We start from the raw sequence: 27,027 nt of genomic DNA on the forward strand, positions 1-27,027 counted from the left end.
CCCTCAAATCTCCAGAAATTTCCCAACCTGGAGTTGGCAACTGCTAAGTCACACTGGCTGTCATGGGGGGGCGCTGCTGTTGAACAGTCAGTTGGCATCAAATCACCCAGAGGGTGCTAACCTCCAGGTGAAGCCTGAGGATCTTCTGAGATTACAACTGAACTCCAGACAACAGATCTCTCTCCATCCTGGAGAAAATAACTGCTTTGGAGGGTGGACTCTATGGCATTCTATTCAACTGAGGCCTCTCCTTTACTGACAGAAGTTGGTTGCTTAGTAACAGCCTCTGGCTAGGGGTGAAGCTGAGGGGAGGACAGGGAATGGCAGGAAAGAGCCATGGCTTGTGAGGAAACACTTCCAGCAGGGCCAGGCCTTGCCGCCTAGTCACATTACAATGGCAGCTACTCCCTGGCTATTTCTACAGGCTTGGGAGGCTGTGTGTGCTGGGAGGCCATCTGTGTGGACTGTTGATGGGGTGGCAGAAGTCTGTTGACAGTGACTCTTTTTGTGAGACTGGTTAACAGAGAGGAAACAGAGAAGAGTTGGAGATGTGACTGTCTCTGAGGTAAGACTATTTTGGTAGTTTGTTCAACATTCCTGGACCTGCAGTAAGCGGGGGCGGGGGAATCAGCCAATGGGAGGCCAGAGACACTGACTGAGCCATATTGGGCCAATGGTTTGTTGTGTGCACTTCTAAGCCAATGAGAGCTTCATTTGGGACCACCGTAAGGGAACTATTATTTACTATAAGATAAGAAGATAAGATTAAAAAGATAAAGGTAGTCCCCTGTGCAAACACCAGTTGTTTCCGATTCTGGGGTCACGTCGAATCAGAACGTTTTCATGGCAGACTTTTTAATGGGGTGATTTGCCATTGCCTTCCCCAGTCATCTACACTTTATTCCCAGCAAGCTGGGTATTTGTTTTACCAGCCTTGGAAGGATGGAAGGCTGAGCCAACCTTGAGCTGGCTACCTGAACCCAGCATCCTCCAGGATTGAACTCAGATTTTAAACAGAGCTTGGACTGCAGTACTGCAGCTTACCACGCTGCGCTACAGGGTTCTTGAAAAAGATAATATAATAGTCTGTCTAATAGTTGCTCTCAGTTCTCAGCTTCCTTTTCTGTGTGTCTTTTTTAAAAGAAGAAAAAGTAAGTTTCCAGCCCATTATGTTCTGGAAGCATCTCTTTACAGTGACAATAAAAACTACATGAAGAATCACTGCAGTGTGGAAACAGCAATCCAAATTAATACACACCCTGATACAAACAAGAATAACCATAAAGGATACATATAGCCTGCTTGAAACTGTAGGCCAAAACAGGAAGAAAAAGACTGAAGTGAGGGAAAGAATAAGGCAATTTCATAAAGACAGAGTCATATGTTCAGCCTCAGAACATGTTCATATGTTCAGCCTCAGACTTGGAAGTTCAAAGCAACTAGAGCCCTGAAGATCTAATATAGAGATTGTGGTCACCCAGCTCTGTTTAACAGAAATATCAAAGAGCCTGCCAAGAGTCTTTCAAACGCCACAGGAGCACACAAACCATAAGTGCGGGCCCTTTGCTTCCTCATCACCCTGACCTAGATAGCCCAGGCAAGCCCAATCTTGTTAGATCTCGGAAGCTAAGCAGGGTTGACTGTGGTTAGTACTTGGTTGGGAGACCTCCTTTGAGTACCTAGTTGGGAGGACAGGGGCAAGCTCTCTGAATATCCTCCAGGTCCCCAATAGAGGCCAGTCACTGATGGTTGGCATGACTTCCAGGTACACACACAAACAAACAAAAAAGGCTTCCCTATCCTGGGGAAGGCAATGGCTGACAGATTCAGGGCCTGCTTTTTGCTGGCAGGGAGATTGATAGGCCTTTCTGGGAGCTAATGACATCATCTGGAAGTGATGTCATAGAGCTGACAACATTGCATGGCAATGCTTTAGTTTTTGGGCAAAACTCTATGATTTGAGCCTGCTGGCACAAGAGGGGGCAGAGTTCTTGCTCAATTGCCCTCCTTACTTGTAACTCTGTCCCTAATGAGGTTTTTTTTCCGCAGTGGCCCCATGATTTGTGTTGCCAGGTCCCCCCTGGTCACCAGCAGAGTATGGCAGGTAGGGTTGCCAGATTCAGGTTGGGAAGCTCCTGGAGACTTGGGGATTGAGCTTGGGGAGGATAGGGAACTCAGTGGAGTGCAATGCCACAGAGTCCACCCTCTAAAGAATCCATTTTCTCCAGGGAAACAGATTTATGTGGTCTGGAAATGAGCTGTAATTCTAGGGTATCTCCAGGTTCCACCTGGAAGCTGGCATCACTAGCTTATGTCTAGCCAAACAAGCCCCCTGATATTTGTTTCTAGTGATTGCCTCCTCTGGTTAATTGATCCTGTTTCCTCATTAGCTTTGCTTTGCTGTGTGAATTCCATGCTGAGGCAGAATGAATGAGAAAATCGACATATAGTAACTACACTGATTCCTACATGATCCTACCTTCTGTACAAGACTTTTGCAACAGTTAATACTAATACTTATATTTCAAGTGTTTATATTTCAAGTGTACAAAACACTTCACATAAATAAATCTCAATAATGTTTCCAACAGCTCTGGAAGGTAGACCAATAACATATATTTCATATTGCTGAGGGGTGACTAAAAAAAAAAGCAGCTGACTGAATGCCATCTCTTGAGTCATTGCTAAGGTGACATTTTAACTAGGAACTTCCTAACTCAGAGGTCATATGCTAGACTTCTACACTATCTACCTATCCATCCTGTTCCACTAACAAGTGCTGTTCTGTTTCATGCATGGCTCACTAGCATGTCCTTGCTATTGAAGCTTCATATTAAAGTATGTCTTAGGCCCTGGTGTTCCATTAAATTAAAAATGTGCTGAAACCTACTATCTTTTGTGCTGGCACAACAGGAAGCAGGGTTCTTGCTCATTTGCTCTCCTTTCTTGTAGCTCTGTCCCTTTGGGAGTTTTGTTCACCATGATTAGTGTTGCCAGATCTCCCCCTGGCCACCAGCAGACTATGGAGGGGGTAGGGTTGCCAGATCCAGGTTGGGAAGCTCCTGGAGATTTGGGGATGGAGCCTGGGGAGGATAGGAACTTCAGTGGGGTACAACACCACATAGTCCATTCTTCAAAGCATCCATTGACTCCAGGGGAACTGATCTCTGTAGTCTGGAGATGAGCTGTAATTCCAGGGGGTCCCCAGGTCCCACATGGAGGCTGGCAACCCTACCCATGATCTCTGGAATAGCTTTTTGCAGCTCAGAAGGGGGTCTCTCCTCTTTATACCAGGAGAAAAGCTGGTAGAGTCCAAGCCAGTAGCATGGATACAACAAGGCATTGCTATAGCCAGAATTGCCACTTGCAAAACATGACTTTCCCACCTCTGCCTTGCAGTTACAGCAAAAAAAAAAAAAATGCCTCCACAAGGGTTGCTCCTGCTGGACAGTGGACCTTTAGGGACTGAAGTATGGGAGCATTTTTGGGCTGCATGGAGGCAGGAAGGTTACACTCCACAGGGAGAACTGCTGCCTGCGGAAATACTTGGCTGAATCAAAGCCTGTATTTTTATTTCTAACACTAGTGGAAAATGCTGGCAGATGTGAATCTGATATCCTATGCGAATTTAAAACTTCTAGGAATACAGTATTAACCCATACCATGAAAAAACATCCAACTGTGACTGAATTTCCAAAAGTGAATGATAATGCTGGCATCTATAAAAAGTAAGTTGTATAATAACCAACTTTTTGCTTTGAGGCAAAAATGACTGCTAGGAAGGTTGTAAAATAACCCTCGTCTTGATAAGGCACTCCTTCCCATGCATCCCTTTTAGTGCAAGATACTGTTTAATTTCAGAGTGTCGGGCACCATTAAAGGTGTACCAGTTTTCTGCTCCTGTATTTGGCAAATGTAATTTGATTTAGATGAAATGGATATTGGTTTTTTGCTGCCAGCTTTGGGTCAGATAGGTGAGGCAAGTCCCCAGCTGGAAGATCTTCTTCTCTGGGCTGTCCATTATGAAGAGGATCCTGGGGTACGAAGAGAAGCCTGTCGTAGTATCATCACCCTCCAGATGCAGGATGAAAAAGTTCGGGCTGCTTTACTGAAGAGAATGATATTGGAACCAAATGAGATGGTCAAAGAGTAAGTCACCTGTTTCCTAAAATCGGGTCATTTTGTAGAACAAGGGGTGCATAACTCATTTGCATATGCCACACACCCCTGACATCACCAGAAGGTATACTAAATTATATCAGCTCAGCATCTACCTTAGAATGCTTCTTGAATTATAATTGTCATAATAAAACCTTACCCCCATCATACTATTTAAATTACTTTCTCCTTTGTGGCCACAGGGGCATGATGAAGATTTCCATCTGTCTGCTTTATATCTTTTGGTTATTTTACCATTTTTAGGGGAGATATTAGAAAATTTGTCAAAACTTAAATTTTAGCAAAATTCTCACAGGGGGTTTGAACAATGGAGCCCAGAAGCAATTATTTGGGGGAGCAAGGTACGAAAGAAAGAGTACAATAAAATTTAGAGGTTCTGTGAGCTTCTGCCCAAAATGAGGCCTGCTTAAAATAAAATACATTAATGTGTTGAGGCAGACATATTCTTCTTGTCCATTACTTTTGTCATGGGACATCTTGGAGAATGTGCAATACATTTGTTATCTCTGGGTAACATTTCTATGTTCTGCATGTATACATTCTAGATATATACTGAGCTTTGAAACTTTGAAAAATGAAGCCTGCCCTGCAGTCCTCAGACAAACTCTGCATGTCATTCTGTTGGTTTTATTGATTTGGGGCTGGAACTTACACACTGCCTACGGAAGAAGCTGGGAGATGTGGATCTGTATCACCTCCTTCTTCCCACTCATAAGCACTTAAAAGGCAATGCCTGGAGTTGGAATCACACAAAATGCGAGGCTGCAATGTTGATGAGGAAGATATGGTCAAAATCAACTCTTCCTGCTTCTTGTGTTAGCACTGCTTCTGCATAGGAACTTCGGAAGCATAGGATCCAATCCATTATCTAGAGCAGAGATGTCAAACATATGACTTGCAGGATGGAACCAGCCCAACCAGGGCTGTTGTCTGGCCCATGAGCAACTGGTCATGACCTTTATTGCCAGATGACAAGAGAGTATGCATTATGTCCCTGTATACTGGCCCAGTGCTAATGAGTAAGAACATAAGAGAAGCCATGATGGATCAGGGCAATGGCGCATCCAGTCCAACACTCTGTGTCACACAGTGACCAAAACACCCAAGTGCCATAAGGAGGTCCACTAGTGGGGCCAGGACACTAGAAGCCCTCCCACTGTGCCGCCCCAAGCACCAAGAATACAGAGCATCACTGCCTCAGACAGAGTTCCAACTTATAGCCGCTGATGGACCTGTGCTCCATCTGCTTATCTAATCCCCTCTTGAAGCTGTCTATGCTTGTAGCTGCCAGCACCTCCTGTAATGGGCAGCGGAAGTGGGAGGATAGGTATTAGGGAGATACATTAAGGAAATACTGTAAGAATGTTAGTGTTTAAAGCATGTTTGTATTCTGAGTAAAAATAATATTGATAATTGGTTTTGCCTGTGTCCTTTATAAAGCTTTTATTTCCTGTACCTGGCATTATATTTTATGGTATGCATGGCCCAGCCCAAGTGACATTTATATACCAGATTCTTCCCTTGTAACAAATGAGTTCGACACCCCTGAAGAGTGTGTGCTCTGAGAATTGCAGCTTTACATACCTTCCAACTAAGTTTATATAACAGGTACAGAAGCTACCTGCTGATTCAGTATATAGATTACCACTGTGAACTGCATTCATATTGTAAATTAACTCCCTCCTTTATTTGGAAAATGGATTTCACAACTTTATATTAGTAGAATTTTGAAAATCTGGAAGCCATTTTTGTTTTGAATTGAGATGGTGGTATGATGCTGCCTTAAAATTGACTCAGACCATTAGTCTTTCAAACTCACTCGTACCATTCATGCTGATTAGCAGCATATCTCCAAAGCCTCAGAGAGGTCCTTCCCAACCCTGCTTTCCAACTTCATTTGAAAACTGAAGGCAGTAGGGATAGGATGTCAGGCCTTTAGAGACATTAAGAGTCAGTTAAAAACTTAAGACAAGTATTGGTGTTTCAAGAGAAAGGGTTTGGGTACTGGGAAGTCTTCTGGAAACCAACAGGGTCAAAGACAATGTACTGGAATGTTTGGGGAAAAACTGGAACAAAAGCCTTTCAACATAAAGATTTAAGTAACTGTGAATAGCTTAAGAAACTCTCATTAAACTGGAACATAAGAACTAGGGCAGTTAACCTCTTGCTTTTGAAACTAATTTGATAATTGCCACAAATGATGGAACTATGGCTCTCAAGTTGAGTTTCATGAGTTTAAAACTTTGACTTTACACAGGTTTCTTCTAAAAATGAATACTTCCTAAATGCTTGCCTTAAAGTTGGCTTGATTACCTATACATCCTTTCCTGTCAGATGCTACACGGAGATAGCAGCTCACAGGGCTTGACAGTAAGGTAGGGTCTAGATACCAGTGAAAGGCTGGTAGCCTTTCTTAGTGTCAGAACCAGCTCCACCAGAGGGCTGCTGTGCTCAATATCTATTTCTTTCTCCTGACATGACATCAAAGTTCTGTAAAAGTACATTTGTATAGCAAATGAAGGTTTGTCAAGACCTTGGTAACATCTTATTTGTGATCATGTGGGTCTTTTAAACCCATCAGAACTTTGAAGGTAAAAGCGAGCTCAAGGCAGATTAATACAAACTGAAGTCTGCAAACCTAAGCACTTTTACTAGTCACCTTGACCTCAGTAGGATTTACTTCTGAGTACACATGCTTAAGATTTCATTATAAAGGTCAACAGAGAAAAATGGTCACAAAGCATTTTTTGTACTGCAGCAACTAATTCAGGGCTGTGGTACTAGGTGGAGGCCAGAATAAATTCAGGTCAATAAGCAAGATGACTGGGTGTCAGGTAATATGCAAACTGGTTTTCTTTGGAAAGGCTGGCAGAGGGGAATCTCTGCAACACACAACTAACAATTTGTCTATTATTTCAAATTCAGAGAGCTGAATTGTGCACTGGTGACATTTAATTTCCAGCAGGAAGAGGAACAAGAAATGATTCAACAGATCAAAGATAAGGTGAAAGAAAAGCACAATACTCAATTAATTCTTATAAGTTATCTTGGGAAGATAAAACCTCTAACTTTTTGAGGCATATAGATCACACAGATAGTAAGATACTTCCTGAACAACTCTTAATTTCCAACTCACCCCCAGACTGACTTTCAATTATATAGGAATAAATGGACATTGTCAGGATGAAATGAGACATGCGTAATCCAAAGTATTAGAACAAATATCCAGTGAGGACTCTAAGGAGCATTAGAAAGAAATAAGAATACAGCGGGATGTAGCTGAAGGTCCACCTAATGGAACCTCCAGTCTCTTACAATAGATAACCAAATATTCTGGGCAACAAACAAACAAGGCTTGGATGCAAATAACTGCCTCCCTGAAACTGGTGTTCAGAGACACTGTGCCTCCAAACATGGAGTTTCCATTCAGTTAACATAGCTACTAGATAAATAGACCCATTTCCCGCAGATTTGTCTAGTTTGCATTAAAAGCCACCCAGTCAAGGGGCTGTCACATCCTACAGCACTGAGTTTGTCTGCAGTTTAATAGAAGGTCTGGGCAAAAAGATGGGTGTGAAGGTGTTCATTCTGCTACATGAACAGCTGATGCATCATTAATGCATGTGTACAACTGGGTATCCAAATATTCAGTAAGTGGATTGTGCTACCATTGGAAAAAGCATGTCTGTGCAAATACCTAATCAAGATCTGACATGGAAAGCAGGAGTCACAGGAAGTGGACTAAGCCTGAAGCCTTTTTTCTGTTACATTGGCCTTCTGTATTAGAACTGAGTCCATTTCCAAGTTAAAACATCATATGCATTTGGGAAGAGGCAAGAGTTTCAGGAGAACTGGACTATATTTCTTGGTCTGCAGAGCTACAGCAACCAGCTGCTAATGCTCCTTTCTATTTCCCCTTACATTTCCAGAACCCCTGGTATGTCACCTTCAGCTCAGGTCTACCATACCACAAGGCTACAAAAACAGGGACATTGCTGAAAAATTAGGATTTGGTTATAGCTCTATAGTTATATTGGGATGGGTTTAGATATCAATGCTGTGGAAAGTGGTTGCTTTCCTGTTAGTTGTTAAACGCTAATTTAAACAGTTCTGATATGCAGGCCCTGTGGAATTGTGGCAAGTCCCACAGGGCCCTGACATTTTTGGGGAGAATGTTCCAGAGGGAAGGGGCTGCTACTGAAAAAGCTCTAGTTCTGGTGGTAGCCAGCCGAGCGTCTTTTGGCCTGGGGATCAAAAGATTTTGAATACTTGATCTTAGTGCACTCTGAGGCTCATATGGGGAGAGGGGGTCCCAGAGGTAAGCAGGTTCCTGGCCATATAGGGCTTTAAAGGTCATAGCCAGCACCTTGAAGCAAACCTGGAACGCTATAGGCAACCAGTACAGCATCACCAGCACTGGTTGAATGTGTAGAGGTAGCTCCAATAGCAACCTGGCTGCTGCATTTTGCACCAGTTGCAGCCCTATGTAGAGGGCATTACAGTAGTCTAATCTTGAGGTGACCATCGCATGGATCACTGTTGCCAAGTTGCTGCGCTCCAGATGTGGAACCAGCTGCCTTATCTGCCTAAGATGATAAAATGCAGATTTGGCAGTGGCTGCTACTGGGGCCTCCATTGTCAGTTGAGGCTCCAGGTGCACCCCTAAGTTCTTAACCCTAGAAGCTGGTGCAAAAGGCACCCCATCAAAGGTCGGCAAAGGAATCTCTCTTCCCAAACCACCGCGACCTAGGCACAGGATCTCCATCTTTGATGGATTCAGTTTTAGTCAACTCTGCCTGAGCCATTTCACCACAGCTTGCAGCGCCAGGTCCAGATTTTCCGGGGTGCAGCTAGACTGGCCTCACATCAATTGATAGAGCTGGGTGCCATCTGCATATTGATGGCACCGCAGCCCATGTGTTTGGACAATCTGGGCAAGCGGGTGCATATAGATGTTAAATAACATCGGGGAGAGAACCGCCCCCTGAGGCACCGCACATACAAGTGGTTACCTCTGGGACAATTGCTCCCCTATAGCCATCCTTTGACCCCAGCCTTGGAGAAAAGAGGTAAGCCATTGAAGGGCAGACCCCTGAATCCCTGTGTCAGCGAGGCAGTGAGACAGTAGCTGGTGGTCAACTGTATCAAATGCGGCCAACAGATCTAATAGCAACAGCACTGCCAAACTGTCCCAATCCAGATGTCTCAAGAGATCATCCACGATGGTGACCAGCACCGTCTCCGTCCCATTGCCTGGGCAGAAGCAGGATTGCTTCTAACACGGAAGCATCGTCCAAGAACCCCTGTAATTGCGCTGCCACTACCCTCTCAAGCAAGTTCGACACCAGCCGATAGTTGGCCAATTCAGCTGGGTCCAAAGATGGTTTTTAGGGAGAGGGCAAACCACTGCCTCTTTAAGGTTCTCCCGCAGTGGGGCCTGTAATTCTGTCCGCCAAACTCTTATTAGCCAAGATGAGCACGGGTCCAAATCACAGGTGGTAGGGCAGACAGAGCAGACGACTTTGTCGACTTCCCCCAGACTGAGTGAATTCTGGGGTATACCACGGCACAATAATAATAATAATAATAATAATAATAATAATAATAATAATAATAATAATAATAATAATAATAATAATAATAATAATAATAATAATTTTATGCTTATATCCCGCCCTCCCCTGCCAAAGGCAGGCTCAGGGTGGCTCACAGGACATGGTGTTTACCATGATTACAATAAAATACAATCATTCCTATAAAAACAATTTAAAATATAAAATATAGTTAAGTTACAGTCATAAATTAAGTTAAAAGTTAGATAAAACAAACATTGTAAGTTATTAATTAAGGTGCTACAATTCAGGATATGTATAGGATGGCTAGATGTCAATTAACCGGGTTCCGTCTTAAAAGCGAGCTGAAAGAGGGCAGTTTTGCAAGCCATGCGGAACTGATTCAGGGTCTCGCAGGGCTCACACCTCCTCAGGTAGTTGATTCCACCATTGGGGAGCCATTGTTGAGAAGGCTTGCTCCCTTGTTGTTTTCAATCTAGCCTCCCTTGGCCCAGGGATTTTTAGAAGATTTTGGGAACTAGACCTCAGTGCTCTCTGGGGGACATATGGAGAGAGGCGGTCCCTAAGGTAGGCAGGTCCTCGGCCATATAGGGCTTTAAAGGTAATAACCAGCACCTTATGACGAACTCGGTACACAATTGGCAGCCAGTGCAGCTCCCGTAGCCTAGGCCGCACGTATTCCCACTGAGGTAGTCCCACTAACAGCCTGGCCGCCACGTTCTGCACTAACTGCAGTTTCTGTGTTCAGTATAAGAGCAGTCCCATGTAGAGGGCGTTACAGTAGTCCAGCCTCGAGGTGACTGTTGCATGGATCACAGTTGCCAGGTCGCTACGTTCCAGGAAGGGGGCCAACTGCCTCGCCCTCCTAAGGTGGAAAAAGGTGGATTTAGCAGTGGCAGCTATCTGGGCCTCCATTGTCAAGGAAGGCTCCAGTAGCACTCCCAAACTCTTGACCCTGCGCACTGGTATCAGTGACGCACCGTCAAAGGTTGGTAGGGAGATCTCCCTTCCTGGCCCGCCGCGAACTATGCAAAGGACCTCAGTCTTCGCTGGATTCAGCTTTAGCCCACTCAGCCTGAGCCAACCAGCCACGGCTTGCAGCGCCCGGTCCAGATTTATAGGGACATCGTCAGTCCGGCCGTCCATCAATAGATAGAGCTGGGTGTCATCAGCGTACTGGTGGCAACCCAGCCCATACCTCCGGGCAATCTGGGCAAGGGGGCGCATATAGAAGTTAAACAACATTGGGGAGAGAACTGCCCCCTGAGGCACCCCACAATTAAGTTGGTGTCTCTGGGACAGCTCTCCTCCAATTACCACCCTTTGTCCCTGACCTTCAAGGAAGGAGGAGAGCCACTGTAAGGCTAGCCCCCGAATTCCTGCGTCGGCGAGGCGGTGGGTCAGCAGCCGATGGTCGACCATATCGAACGCAGCCGATAGGTCTAACAGCAGCAATACCGCCAAGCCGCCTCAATCCAGATGTCGCCGGAGGTCATCCATGAGGGCGACCAAGACTGTCTCTGTCCCATAGCCTGGGCAGAAGCCGGACTGGCATGGATCTAAGGTGGAAGCGTCATCCAGAAAATCCTGTAACTGCAACACCACAGCCCTCTCAATAATTTTGCCCCAAAAGGGCAAATTTGAGACCTGCCGGTAATGAGCCAATTTGGCCGGGTCTGATGTAGCCTTTTTCAGGAGAGGGCGGACCACTGCTTCCTTCAGGGGCATTGGAAAAGAGCCCCCTGAAAGAGATCTATTTATGATGTCCCTTTATAGGACATATTAGCTCCTCCTGGCAAGCCTTAATTAGCCAGGAGGGGCATGGGTCCAGATCACAAGTTGTTGGGCGTGCAGTGACAAGAAATGTGAATGGCAGCAAAGAGCGCACAAGGGAGCAATCTCATTGATGGCAACAGAGAGTTGTTGATGCCACAGCTCCGTTAAATCATCTAACGAATCGCCAGGGGGCCAAGTATCCCACTTTGTGGAGTTTTCGTTGGTTTTAATAAGCCAGCTGCATTGGCTCCGAGTCATGTACTGGATCAGGTTCAAGGTTTTGGCACTAACTTTTAAAGCTCTAAATGGTCTGGGATAAACATATCATTAGGACAGCCTCTCCTGGTACATCCCCCAAACAGCATTACGTTCAATCAGGGCTTTTTTTGTAGAAAAAGCCCAGCAGGAACTCATTTACATATTAGACCAACCCCTGATGTAATCATTGTTTAACACAGGTTTTTTTTTAGAGAAAGCCCACCAGGAACTCATTTGCATATTAGGCCACACCCTCTGGCACCAAGCCAGCTGGAACTGCATTTCTGTGCGTTCCTGCTCAAAAAAAAGCCCTTGTCTCAAAAACCATCCAGCTGTCTTCAACTAGAACCAGGCTTTTTTTGGCCCTGGCTCCTACCACTCTGCTGAGTGAGATCCAGGCCCTGTGGGATTTGATGTGATTCCTCAGGGCCAGTAAGACAGAGGTGTTCTGCAAAGCATATGGTCGAAGGCAATAGCAGTTTCCATTCTAGACTGGTCCCCTTCCTTCCCTTTTCCCTGCCCCTCCCCCCTTTTTTGTCTGTTATTGCCTTATTTGCCTAACTGTAGGATACTTATCCTTCTCCTTTGGATAAGGGGCACCAGACTGTGCTTCCCTTTTGTAAGCCAAATTGCCCTCAAAAGAGGTTGGGGAATTAATAGGTGGGCAACTGTGGCTCAGAGGGATCAAGAATCTATGTATACAGGATACTGCTTCCAGAAACTCTTACTAAATTGACAAAGGACACTAATTAAGTAAAATAATTATACTTTTACTACAGAAAACTATAGAACACACATACAAGGTAATGGATACATACAACACACAGAGAGACCTAAGAAAACAGATATGAAATTGATAGAAGGGTAACACAAGGGTAAAACATAGTCAGGGTATACTACCTGGTCCTGATGGGCTTTAGGGTTCAGTTCCAATTAGAAGATGCAGACATGCACTGCTATGTGCCATGTCTGTGGGCCCCCTTACTTAGAGTAATGGGCGGGCACCAATCTGGTTCCATGTGCTCAGCTTGAAGAGAGAGAGAGAGTGAGCATGGCTTGCTCTCATGTTATAATATTTTGGAAAGGAAGAGGTCGTCCCAAAAAAAGGGCTGGCTTGTTTGTGGGCGTGTTTAGTCTATTATGGGTAGCTGATTGGGTGCCCACCTCAACCCAATGAACAGACCTGACTCTGGTCACCTGAATGGATCTCCAGGTAACAATAGATAGTGCTGGTTTAGTAATGTCCACCCTTAGATTACAATGGGTCAGGATGTAGTTGATGGTTTGGGCGGTTTAGCAAAGATACTGCTGGGGAAGGGCAAGCATAGAGAACAAAGAATTTGCCTAGGTATCAGACATTACCATAGCATTAGACAAAGAAAAGCTGAGTTGATGCAAAGACCCAGAGAGGTGGCTAATTAATCAGTAGCTGAGGATTAGGGTGTGAACAATACTTATCAGCAGTCCCCATTGTTATTATGCACTCTGTTTGGGCGGGGGAGAGAGCCATGTCCAGAGAGGGTGCCTTTAGGTGGGGATCAGAACAAGCTCTCTACTGGGTCTACTCCATTTTGAATGGAGTATTTTCTTGGCCTGTTTCTGATCAGACTCTATTTTGTTTCCAGGAATAGGAGCGCCACTTTCTCTCTAGCTATTGGGGTGCTCTGTATGAACAGGCAGGGCCTCTTGGTTACACTTTCATGTGCCGTCTTATTAGCTATCAGTAGTGCTGTGAGAATTGTTTTACCAGTTTAATCTTATATTGTTTTATGAATATTGTTGTTACCTGCTCTAAGCCCTGTTGTACAGGGAAGAATGGACTAGATATCTAATAAACAAATAAATAAATATGAGAAAATTAGTGAAGACCTACTTTCAGATATCTGAGAAAATAAGGTGTAAGTCTGTTGAATGGAATAGCCAGGGCCAGATTAACAATTAGGCCAAGTAGGCACTGGCCTATGGGCCCTCATGCCTTTAGGGGCCCCAGGCTGGCTTTTCCCCCATCCCCCCCTTTCATTTGCAGTCCTCCCAGCCTCCATGCGCAGCCAGTAACTGAGTTGCTTTTGCCCGACTTACCTGGTGTAGCTGCTGGTGTCGTTGCCAAGTTTGCCTGTCTCTGCCTCTCCTCCACAGTTTTGTCAAAGGGGCTTTTGGGGAACTGCCTGCAGGTCTTCCGATTTCAGCTACGTGACTGTAGGAGCGGCTTGGACCAGTGCATCCAGAGCTGCTTCTACATCAGACTATTGAGGGGTGCCCCACGAGGGGTGACTCGACTCAGGAAGGGTCCTGGAAGGCAGAGAACTCGAGCGGTCGAGTGGGGGTGACAGCAATGTCCTTTTATTTTCCATTCTTTTTCTATATATCTCCTGTATTTTCCCCAATCCATTTTAAAGCTATCTGGCTGCTGCGTTCTGCATTAGCTGCAGTTTCCGGGTCCAGCACAGGGGCAGCCCCATGTAAAGGGGATTACTGTAGTCTAACCTCGAGGTGACCGTTGCATGGATCATTGTTGCCAGGTCATCGCGCTCCAGGAAGAGAGCCAACTGCCTCGCCCGTCTCAGATGAAAAAAGGCGGATTTAGCAGTAACTGCTATCTGGGCCTCCATTGACAAGGAAGGTTCCAGTAGTAGCCCCAGGCTCTTGACCCTGCGCAATGTTTTCAGTGGCGCACCGTCAAAGACCGGTAGGGGAATTTCCCTTCCTAGACCGCCATGGCCCAGGCACAGGATCTCTGTCTTCGTTGGATTCAACTTCAACCCACTCAGCCTGAGCCAACCTGCCATGGCTTGCAGCGCCTGGTCCAGATTTTTTGGGACATCAGCAGGCCAGTCGTCCATCAGTAGATAGAGCTGGGTGTCATTATCGTACTGATGACAACCCAGCCCATATCTCCGGGCGATCTGGGCAAGGGGGCGCATGTAGATGTTAAATAACATTGGGGAGAGCACAGCTCCCTGAGGCACCCCACAATTAAGTGGGTATCTCTGGGATAACTCTCCTCCAATCGCCACTCTTTGTCCCCGACCCTCCAGGAAAGAGGAAAACCATTGTAAAGCCAGCCCCTGAATCCCTGCGTCGGCAAGGCGGCAGGTCAGTAACCAGTGGTCGACCGTATCGAACGCAGCCGATAGGTCTAACAACAGCAGCACTGCCGAACCGCCTCGATCCAGATGCTGCTGGAGATCATCCATTAGGGCGACAAGCACTGTCTCCATCCCATGGCCCGGGCAGAAGCTAGACTGGTATGGATCTAAGACGGAAGTGTCATCCAGGAAATTCTGCGGTTGTAATGCTACTGCCCTCTCCATTATTTTACCCAAAAAGGGTAAATTTGAGACCAGCCAGTAATGTGCCAATTCGGTTGGGTCTGATGTAATCTTTTTTAGGAGAGGGCGGACCACTGCCTCTTTAAGAGGTGTTGGAAAATGGCCCTCCAAGAGGGATCTATTTACGATGTCCCGTATAGGACACCTAAGCTCCCTCTGGCAAGCTTTAATTAGCCAGGAGGAACATGGGTCCAAATCACAAGTTGTAGGGCGTACATTAGAGAGAATTCTGTCAACTTCCTCCAGGCTGAGTGCGCTGAAGCAATCCAAGGTCGAAGCAGAAGACAGGCATGGAGCCTCGAGTTCATTTACTGTATCCATTATGGCTGGGAGGTCGTGGCGGAGCGACGCAAGCTTGTCTGCAAAAAACTTCGCAAAAGCCTCACAGCCTATCTCTAATTCCTTAACATTTGGCCTGCCTTGCAGCAGTGTTGTCAGGTTCCAAATTGTCTTAAAGAATTGCGCCGGGCGCGAGTTTGCAGACGCAATCTTAGCCGCAAAGTAAATCTTCTTTGTGGCCTTGACTGCCATCTCATAGGACCTCATAAACTCTCTATAAGATATTCTAGTCGCTTCTTCCTGAGTATGCCGCCATTGCCTCTCTAACCGTCTGAGTCCCCATTTCAGCTGTCACAGCTCCGGGGTATACCACGGAGCTAGCTTAATGTGGGGGCGCAGAGGGCACCGAGGTGCAATCTCATCAATGGCTCTGGAGAGCCGGCCATGCCAGGAATCCACCAGATCATCGAGAGAATCGCTAGAGGGCCAGGGATCCCGTAGAGCCGTTTGGAACCGCTCTGGGTCCATCAGGCTCCGCGGGTGAGCCAAAATAAGCTCTCCGCCAAAACAGGTTTGGGGTGCAGCATTCACATGAGCCTTAAGGACAAAGTGGTCCGACCATGGCACTGCCTCTGCAGTTACATCATCCACCATAATCCCGGCCGCAAAGATCAGATCTAACATGTGCCGTGCCTGGTGAAGAAGAAGAAGAAGATGATATTGGATTTATATCCCGCCCTCCACTCCGAAGAGTCTCAGAGTGGCTCACAATCTCCTTTACCTTCCTCCCCCACAACAAACACCCTGTGAGGTGAGTGGGCGATGTCACAAATTGGGAGAGTCTCAGTGTCGCCATGGATGACACCAGGTCCAGCGCCTGACTAGAGGCCGTGTCATTGGCATGGACATTGAAGTCACCCAGGATCACCAGCCTTGGGTACTCCAATGCCCAGCCTGTTGCGGCCTCAATCAGGGCTGGTAAGGCGCTGGCCGGTGCGTTAGGCGGACGGTATACCAGCCAGATCGCCAACCCCTCCCCAGCGTCCCATGCCAGACCAGCACATTCAATACCATCGATCCCCAGGGCCGGGAGAGCCCTAAAGGAGTAAGCCTCTCATATGAGTAGAGCCACCCCTCCCCCCGCCCGCTAGTCCGTGATTGGTGAAAGACTGAGTAATCCGGGGGAACCGTTTGAGAGAGGGCTACTGTATCCCCCTCTCACACCCAGGTCTCAGTCACGCATGCCAGGTCCATGTCCTGTTTGAGTAAAAACTCTCGGAGGACAGTGGTCTTATTATTTATGGACCTGGCATTGCATAACACCAATGACAGAGGCAAGTCACTCAACCTGGCCCTACTACCTGTCACCATCGGGATGGGACACAGACTGGAAGGTGGTTAAGCACTACCTGGTCTCGGTCTCCTTCCCTTATATCATTGTCTGTTCCCACCATCATACCTCCCCCTCCCCAGAAGTACTGGAATCCCTAGGCCAGTCATCACCTACTGGCATCTACTTAAGTTGAAGTCAATGCGGAAGTACAGCAACACCCTATAGTATATTAGCTCTCCAATCCACTCTACTCTTTCCAACTAATTGCCTTAATTTATCAAGCTGCCAGTCTAGATTAACCAACCGAATTTTAACCCCAACCCCCAATCTCCCTATATAAATTAATCGGCTAAAACACTTAAGTTAACTCTAATGGCATTATTAATTATTAAAACCCGAACCCCAATAATAACACGCCCTTAATTAATTGCCAAAAATATATTTCTGTCTGAAACCAATTGATCTAGTTAAACTCTATAAATTAGTTAAATAACACAATTCATTTGACAGTTTAACAATCAATCAATATAAAGTTAATAGTTCGTAGGTAGTTGGAGGTAGTTGTTATAATAGGATAAAGTGCTGTTGTGTTTCTATATGGTAAGTGTATAAAGTTCTCCTCACGTGTAAAGTTCTCTTCACCTTCTCAGGTGTAAAAGTAGGGTAAGATGGAATAAAGTGCAATGGAGTACAGTGAAGTGCAATAAGGTGTGATGAAGTGCAGTGAAGTGCAGTGCAAGGCAGGGTGTAGCAGTCGTATTACGGGGAACAGAGTAGGATGCAGAGTAAGATGTAGAGCGAGCGGGGGCATTTGTCCGGTGATCTCTTTGCCCAGCCTGGCAGGCCCGGGGGGGGGGCAGAGACCCCCCTCATGTCTCCCCGCTATGCAATAGGACTCCCAGCTCCGTTTGTGGGTCGTCCAGCAACCAGACCGGCCGTCGTCGCAACCCTCTGCTCTGCTCATGGGCTCATCTTAAGATTCTCTGGTGTGAACTTATATTTTCTTTTTCCTGTATTCTGTATTACAAGATTGCCTTTATTGGAAATGTCAATTTTAATAGATATTTTAACAAAAAGATTTATAATATAAAATATCAAAATGTTGATGATGCATAGTTTATTTTATTTTTTTATTTTATTTTATGATTTATATCCCGCCCTTCCCACCAAGTGGCTCAGGGCGGCTTACAACATAGGATCGTACATAAATTAGGTTTAGGCATTCAACGGTTAAATAATTAAAACATTTAAACATTTAAAACTTTAAGAACAGCAAAAGTCCACTAAAACCACACTTAGTTTCTTGTGCCAGTTAGTTATAGGCCAGCCGGAAGAGGGTTGTCTTACAGGCCCTGCGGAACTGAGCAAGGTCCCGCAGGGCCCTCACCTCTTCCGGCAGCTGGTTCCACCAGGAAGGGGCCGTAACAGAAAAGGCCCGGTCCCTGGTAGCTTTTAGACGGGCTTCTTTTGGCCCGGGGATAACAAGAAGGTTTTTAGTTCCCGATCTCAGCACTCTCTGGGGAACATGTGGGGAGAGACGGTCCTTCAGGTAGGCAGGTCCTAGGCCATATGTGACAATTTAGAGACAACAATATGTGACAATTTATGTATTTTAAGTACTGCAGATGTAGACTTGTATTCTTTGAAAGTATTTTTTGCAGATTAAGACTGATTTGTAATCTTTATTTCTTATCCCTTCCTACTCCCTATTCCTAATTCCTTGAAACTAATAAAACTTTTAAAATTGGGAAAGTGCCTGCAGGCTGCAGTGGGGGCCACAGGTGGTGGGGCGGCTGCTCCAACTTTGAGATAGTTTGCAAGGGGCCTCTGAGATTTTGACTGCCTAGGGGCCTTCACAGGGTTTAATCTGTCACTGGGAATAGCTGAAGTGTTATTGATAAACATTAGCAAATTAATAAAAACCTTTCTATTTGTGATCCAGATTACTACATTAACCCAAAAGGATTTGGTGATCCAGAAACTCCAGAAACTTAAAGAGATAACAGAGAGGACGTGGCATGAAGCTCACCGCATTTATCGTGAAAAGGATGATGCCTTTATATACAGAGATCTTTGTGAGATCTTTCTTGATGTCATTAGGTGTACTCCAACAGGTAATTTGGGATGGGGAGTAGTTTACTAGAATGTTAAATTTTGTACTAAACTTCCATTTTTATTCCACCAGAAAGGCCCTTAAAGACCCTTTAAAAACCAGACTACCCAATTTCACAGATGAAATGTATAGAAGGGGTCTTGGTGAAATTAAGGGAAATTTGCAAATAAGTGTTTTTGGGCTTGAGGACAAGTCCTGCCAAGAAAGTTTTTGCTTGCTTTTTAAGAAACCAGAGAGTGGTTGTAAAACAATTATTATCTTAAAAGCTCATAGATTCCCATCCTGTATGTAGAATACAGCTATCTGGCTGTCTGGCCTCTGAGGGTACAGCTCCAGTTAGCGGATCATTGGACAGCCTCACCCTTGCTGAAAGAGCAACTGGGCTTGGCTCACTGGAGCTCTGCTTGCAGGTCTCCTGCTTTTGTTCTTAACGTTCTTCCTTCTCCATGCCCTATGGAAGGGGTGCAGTTGTGTTGGAAGTGAAGGACTTTGCACTGTCTCTTAGACTTCAGAGGGGGACTATAGAGAGTGAGATAGATGGGCCAGGACCCTGATAATCCTTTGCTTCCATCAGGTTGCACTCGTGGTGGCTGCAGAGCACTTCTGGCTTGGTCAGTGATGCCACGCCACTTGGCTCTTTAGTAATACACAACAGTGCAGTCCTAAGCAGAATTTCACCTTCCTAGCTCCATGGACTTAGAAGGATGTAACTCTTCATAGGATTGGCTGTAATCTTTGTCACTCTTCCTGGAAGTAAGTCCCATGAACATATTATGACATCCTTCTAAGCAGAAATAAATGGGGGCAGTGCCACATACTGATTAATGTCAAACAAGGACCAAGGACATCCAGGATCCCCACTTGGCCATGAAGCTGATTGGGAGATCTTAAGTTGCTCTTTCTCAACCTAACCTACTTCACAAAAGAGAGAGGAAAGGAGGGGGATTTACACAGCTCTCAGGGTCTTTAGATGAAAGCTGAGATACAGATGGCTATTTTAACATGTCTCATATCCCACCAGTTTAAGGGCCTTGTTTCTGCAATATATGTAGCAGCTTAAGTTTCAAGACAGCATACAGCATGAGTGCAGTGTATTCAAATTATCTGTGGCCATCTTACTGTACAAGTATGAGCCTATTACTACTTGACTGTATTATGCACCAGAGTGTATTTCTAACTCCCAACACATACAATTAAGTCCAGGTTCCAGGCCCATAGTGCTGTATTTAAATAAAGAATGATTCATTTTTGCTAAGGGAGAAGCCTTAGAGTCAAGTATGTGTGCTTGATGCAGTTTTTTATTATGATAACCCGCCACAAAGCCAAAAAAGAAAAGAAAAAAGTTTTCATGGTAACAATGGAACACACTTGGAGACCAAATCCAAGAGATGTCCTCCTGCTCACAGGAATTGGCTGTAAAGATTTCTGTAGTAATCTAATGTGGCGATATGGAGTTGGATCCCACCTACAATTTTTGCATATTTAAAGCTGTATGTTATGATTTTTGCACCTCCCCCATGGCAGACCTCTGACCCCTGTCTTGCAGGAGCAGCATTTCAGGGGGCATTTGGGGGCAGCTATGGAAATGGGCAAAGCTAAAAAAAAAAAAAATCACAGTTCTGCAGATGGAAATCACTCCACCTACAGAAATTGTAGCCAGGAACGAAATCCAAGACAGGGTTTGTTCTGTTTCTTGTTAGGGCCAGATGAAATTTAAAATACTAATTTGTCCATCCAGGTCAGATTTACTGTACAGATGAAAAGTTCTTGAAGATGTGGACTGCTCTCTCAGAATTACTGGTAAGTGGAACAAAAGGGCATCCTTATTCAGAACATATTTATTTGATCATACATGATGTATTGCACAGAAAACAAAGGGCTTTTAGTAATCAGCAACCTCTTTTCAAACAAAAAAATGGCTAAAGCAATGTTATCATCCAAGTGACGCATGGAAGATCTTTCACACTGACATACTTTGGGTATGAAGAGAGCTCTATTTCGCAGTACTGGGGTTCCTCCTTATGATACTCTTGAATTTTCTGTGGTATCATATAGCAGCATTTTGTCTCCATTGTACAACCTGGCGATTCCATATTGAAGAACTGTACCTGTGTATTTTCATTGAAGAGGACATCAGCATCTTGGACAGCTCCATTCTCCCACCATGCAAGAAGTCCATATAAACTAAGTGTCTTTTCCATCTCAGTCAGCACTGGAGAGAGGCAATCATGAAAAAAAAACCTTGGCTTTTTGACCCACTGCTGCATCAACTGGTTCATAGTTCATTAGTTTAGCAATCGAAGTATGGACCTTTTTCATAAAGGTAGTCCTGTGAAGATCAATCACGAGTTCAAAACTCCTATCCCAACAGTAGGCAAAGAGTGCAGATACATGTCTTCTCAATAGCTCCTCCGCGCTTCAGGTCCAAATGCACTGCTTGGCGCTTTGAGCCTTGGAAAGTGTACCACCAGCAGTGCACTGTATTTAAGCTCCTCCACTAGAAAATGAACAAAGTCTTGCAGCCTATTAGAAGAGTACTGGCAGATGCAAACCTAAGAATACTTCCCTGGGAATAAGCCTGGGGGTTGGTAGGTAGGAATTATCCTTGTTCCTTTCAGCAGAAATGGGCTGTTCACTCATCTCTTTCTGTTCATTGTTTACAGAATGGAGTTAGATGGGTGGTATTTACAAGTCTGATGTCCTACTGTTGAAATTTGCCAAACATTTAAATCCTGCCTGCTCAGTCATAGTGTAAAACTACCTTGTCATTGAGTGTGGAGTTGACTTTTGATTGACCATACCATTAAGGTTTGCCCCCCTTGGAAGTAAATGGGCTTTCCACTGAATAAACATAAATGGGATCATGCAACATATCTGTTTAGACAGAAATAACCAGAGATTTATATATTCCTGACAAAAGCTGTCATAGGATTCCTGGCTTTTGCTACTAACAGCTTAATAGAACTTGCCCTTTGGAATTTTTTGAAGCAGAAGTCTAGAGGAAGTTTACTTATGATTACGATCAGCCTCAGAGAGCTCTAATAATTGGAAATAATTACTAGCCACATATTACAAGCTTTCCAGGTACACCAGCCTCATAGGTTGCACTCAGGCCTTTTTTATAGCAGGAACTCCTTTGCATATTAGGCCCTACACCCCTGGTGTAGCCAATCCTCTTGGAGCTTACAGTAGGCCCTGTAAGAAGAGCGCTGTAAGCTCTTGGAGGATTGGCTACATCAGGGGTGTGAGGCCTATTCTGCAAAGGAGTTCCTGCTACAAAAAAAGCCATGGTTGCACTAATTATTCATATAATTATACAGAAGTTGACAGCAAACTATGGAAAGGCATTATTTGTTCAAGAATGAACTGCAAATGATAATTGTAGTTTATGTATATTTGCAGTTAGATAAAATGTTGATTTAATATTTCTGTTTCAGCCTTTGATGGGAATCCCACCAAATCCTTGGACACAAAGAGTCTTCTTAGTAGCCTTGGAAGCATACTATGCTGAGAAAGAAACTTGTGCCAAGAAAGAGGAAGCTCCTGCAAAAAAGAAAAAAGAATCCAGGGTCACCAAAAAGAGCAAGAAAACATCACCCACTGTCTGTTTTGTGCCACATATTCAGACAGCTACTTAGCTCATCTTTTTTTCTGTGAGAAAGAAGGTATTGTATTCTAGGTAGTTCTCTAAGACTGTATATAAACAATATCTTTTCTAAAGCCTAGAAGCAGAATTGCAGAATAATTGTCCATACCAGTATGCACAATAATTTGTTGTGTCCTGCATCGTGTCTATTCAAACTAGTTTTGCATGATTTGGAATGGAAGGACTTCAGGTCATCCCAGGTGCACTCAAACTAGACCCATGCATGACTAGCAGTGTAGAGCAGGGTTTCCCAAACTCCCCCCCCCCCGAGGCCCAGTTATTTTTACACATCTCTTTCGTGGCCCACTAAAATCTGGGGGTGGAGCCAGGAGACTTTGGGGGTGGAGCTGGGAGACAGGAATTATGTCATTTCCTGTGGTGTCACTTCCAGATCAAAGGCCAAGTGATGTCACTTCCAGGGCACACTGAACCAAAACTCCACCTCTTTCTGTGGTATGACTTCCAGGACACTCTCCCAACTCTGCCTCTTTTGAAGTAACTTTGTTTTCAGAGAAATCTCTCTGCAACTCATGCTGAGCCAAAATGGGAGTGGAAAGTGGGTGGTTTGCAACTTTTTCATACATTCCCAGGGTCCTCTCTTTCCACCTCCACACCTGCATGCCCCTATCTGTTTGTATATTCTTCTCCAGCTTGCAAGCACTCCTAATGCCCATGTTCAATTGCCTGCACCACCTACACACCCCTTCCTCAACAGCACTGGCCAGTATATGCAGTTGGGAGTGCTGTTACCATTGCCATCAGGAATGCCAGCACTGTGTACCACCCATACTGGGCCCTGGCAGCTGCTCTACCTCAAAATATGCTGACACATTTAGTAGACCCTTCCTTCAGCTGCTACAACTGGAACCCTGCCTCAAGCTACAACCAAGCTTGCTTGGTTTAAAGAAAATCTTTTGACAGCTATTTTTCATACTTTTCCTTGGCTGAAACACTGGGAAATTGTTTTGCAAGGTAGCAGAGATATTTATGCGGGGCTTGCAGCTTTTTCCTGGCTGTGCTTCCCATGCCTTGGGAAATTGTTTTGCAAGGTAGCAGAGAATTATACTGCAATTAAGGAATTAATTTCAAGTTATATGAAGTTCATACAAGCTTTTCTGCAGTTATCCCCAAAAGGATATTTATGCGGGGCTTGCAGCTTTTTACTGGCTGTGCTTCCCATGCCTTTAAAAGCAACCTGTTGTGCAGATATTTAGTCAGTGAACTTTTTTCATCCTTTTTAATATCTACGAGTTTAATTTTGGTGTCAGACAACTGTTAAAAGCAGGACCCAGAACTTTTTTTGTAGAAAAAGCCAACAGGAACTGACATCACCATTGTTTCACACAGGGCTTTTTTTTAGGAAAAGCCCATCAAGACCTCTTTTGCATATTAAGTCACACCCCCTGATGCCAAGCCAACCGGAACTGCGTTCCTGTGTGTTCCTGCTCAAAGAAAGCCCTGGCAGGACCAGTAAAATGGTGCCAAGTTCATAGTACCATCACTTCCGGTGCTGTTTGTCACGGGCTGGGGCCGGGTCAGGCGAAGCCCAGGGGCAGTCCAAGGCCGGTAGCTGGTGAGCAAAGAGGGTCTGATGTGCCAAAGCCAAATCACAGTCCAGGTATTGCAGGTCAGGGGTTCAGAAGCCGAAGTCAGAGGTTCCAGAAGTCAAGCCAAAGTCAGGGGGTGGGAACCGGGCATTTGGCCGGAGAACTGGCCGCCTGTTGTTGCTGCAAGTGTACAATTGCCTGTGTCAGCTGCTGTACCTGGGCTTGGAGAGCCGCCAGTAGTCCTGCGGTTCCACTTGCGTCAGCATCCATCCCGTGGGATGGGTGTTTGTGAGGGTGGAAGCAATCTGTCATGGGCTGGGGCCGGGTCAGGCGAAGCCCAGGGGCAGTCCAACGCCGGTAGCTGGTGAGCAAAGAGGGTCCGTTGCGCCAAAGCCAAATCACAGTCCAGGTATCGCAGGTCAGGGGTTCCAGAAGCCAAAGTCAGAAGCCGAAGTGGATGCTAGAATGTCAGGTAAGTGACTAGTTGCTTCCACAAAGCCTTCTCCCAAAGCCCACAGCTATATAGCCCTCTGCTGTCTGTTGCTCATTTGGGCTAAGTGCTGACTCAGAGGGCGGCCAGGATCCTGCTAAGACTCACGCATCCTTACTCCTAGAAGAGCCAAGATCCTTTCAAAACTCAGGGCTCAGGGAGCATCCTGCTCGTGAGCGTGCCGCCCTCCTTCGATCCCTGAGGTCCTGGCGAAGGCGGTCACACATTTGAGTCACCCGAGAGGGTGAAGCAGGGGGGCTTGGATCTTCTCTCGCAGGGGGCAGGGGCACTTGTGCAGGTGGCCAGGGCACTGGTGCAGGTGGCAGGGGCACAGTTTCTCCTGCAGGCTCGGCTTCTTCCGCAGGGTCCCCAGCACCCATGACACTGTTGAGATATACAGCAGTAATCTCCAATAATCTCTTTCTGCCCTACACCTCGCACTCTCACTCACTCACACAGAAATCTCATAGAAAGGCCAGCTGACTACAACGGCGGGTGCCAGCTTTTCATTGGCAGAGCTCCTATGTCCCCTATGTCTACAACAGCAGTATGATGAACAGAAATGTCTCCTATGTCTACAACAGCAGTATGATGAACAGAAATGTTGAGTTCTGGGTATAAGCTTTTGTATGCATGCACACACTTAACTCTCCATCTATATGTAAGGCTTGAGGAAGTCTGTTTCAGTGTAACTGAAGAAATGTGCATGCACACAAAAGCTTATATGGACCCAGAATTAAACTTTGTCTTAAAGGTGCCACTGGACTCAATCTTTGTTCTGTTGCTTCAGACCAACACAACTACTCATCTGAATCTATCTTCATGGAAGGCTTAGATTGGTACTATAAGGCCCTTTCTGCTTTTGTGTTTACTACAGCTCTCACCTCCTACCTCCGTCACTTTAAAAACCTGCTTCCATATTCACATGCTAACTTACCTCACTCTCCCATTGCATTTTGAAATTCCTTCCACATCCTTTCCCCAGCATTCTGTTGTCACTCCTCTGTATCTCCACAGTTTCCAAGAGTGGTTTTTCTGAGGAGTATTTCCCACCTCCTCCTCTTAATTCGCTTCCAAGCCATTAGAAGTAGAAACATTTCCTTAAACTTTCCTCCTCCCCTCCCCTGGCAGGCTAATTGGTCTTTTCTTCAGTTTCATGCTATGCATGTCTTTTGAAATAGAAGATGAGGAAAGTAATTGCTTAGTTTAGATGCTGGGCTATTTTGAATTTTTTTTGGGGGGGTGGGAGTTTTTCTTTTAAATTGATTCTGACCACAAACATTTCAAACGTGAGAATAATGCTGTAGAATTTATTTTGAGGCGGTGGTAACCTTTTTAAAAAAAGTCTGATCCATCGCAACATCTTCTTTTGTTATCTCATTTCTAAATAACAATAGGGGGAATTCACTGATGTCTCTGCCTCCTCTCCAGCCAAGTGGTCAGCATTGACTCTCACTAAATTTTTAAAGCAGTGCCTGGCAGTGTTTTTTTTTTTCCTCCAGCAAACTCCTTGACTACTGATAAAGGGGGTGGGAGGTGGGACACTAATAGCTACCACACAGTAAATTCAGCTGGAAGAGTCTCCTACTTCAAAAGGCACACCCAGTGTGAAACTAATCAGTGTGAAACTAAACCAATCCCAGAACACTATGCAAGTTTTCTCAGTATGTATAATATATACACGGCAACTCTCAATAGAAATTGGAGAGAGAGAGAAAGATGTAGAATGCAGGCATAGCATTCGAAGTAAACCCAACCAATTCGACTTCAGTGAAAATCAGAAGTAAGCTGTCTATGCAGAATGGATCAATATCACAGTCCCAGTAGCTTAATTACATTTTTAAAAATTGGTTAACAGGATCATAGAACTACATGTAATGTGTAGTTCTATTCACAGATGCTATGTTAATTAGGACTGTACAATAATATAATTAACATGCTACCAGTATTGATCAGAAACAAGATCTTTGGGATGAGTAAGGCTTTAGGTTTTGAGGCTTCACAACTGGATACCACCAAGTATGTTACAATACAGATGTTTCTATGGCTTATAAATAGATTCAGATTACCAGCTTTCTTACGGTGAAGTTAGGTTTGTTTGGGGTTTTTTTGCATGCAGTGGATTGCGAGAGCTTTGTGGAACTATCAAACATCTCAAACACTAAGCAGTTTTGGGATTACCCAAGTACATTTCTAAAAGCTAAAGCAATATGGCAAATCTAACCATAAGGCTAGGGAGCACTGGGGCAATCTGCCATGGTTATTGCAGTTATGTTGTATGTGAGACAAAGAGCCTCCAGTGTTTGGTGACTGCTATTCTAGATTTATTTAGAGCCAGCAATTATATTAGGTGCAAGTATTTTGCCCTTGGCCTCTGGATAACATTATGTTGGCCTTAGTTGATAACATCTGTGTTAAAATGACACTTTCTTTTACTTTGCCTGCAGATCTGAAGGGACATGATGATAAATCTGTCATACTGGAAAGCTAATCAGTGCACTGGG

At 45.0% G+C, this 27,027-nt stretch overlaps 1 protein-coding gene across 1 annotated transcript in view; it reads left to right on the forward strand.

The window, feature by feature from the left end:
- HEATR4 (HEAT repeat containing 4) overlaps positions 1–22,512 on the forward strand; it is a 67,011-nt gene extending 44,499 nt beyond the window's left edge. Inside the window, exons 12-16 of the mRNA XM_060262361.1 lie at positions 3,960–4,149; positions 7,105–7,183; positions 18,670–18,841; positions 20,579–20,640; positions 22,278–22,512. Coding sequence (XP_060118344.1) covers positions 3,960–4,149; positions 7,105–7,183; positions 18,670–18,841; positions 20,579–20,640; positions 22,278–22,478 — 704 coding nt within the window. The 3' untranslated portion in view covers positions 22,479–22,512. The remainder of the gene's footprint in view (positions 1–3,959; positions 4,150–7,104; positions 7,184–18,669; positions 18,842–20,578; positions 20,641–22,277) is intronic.
- Positions 22,513–27,027: the final 4,515 nt, after the last annotated feature.

Source organism: Heteronotia binoei, chromosome 21, assembly GCF_032191835.1.
Source record: "Heteronotia binoei isolate CCM8104 ecotype False Entrance Well chromosome 21, APGP_CSIRO_Hbin_v1, whole genome shotgun sequence".
NCBI lineage: Eukaryota > Metazoa > Chordata > Lepidosauria > Squamata > Gekkonidae > Heteronotia > Heteronotia binoei.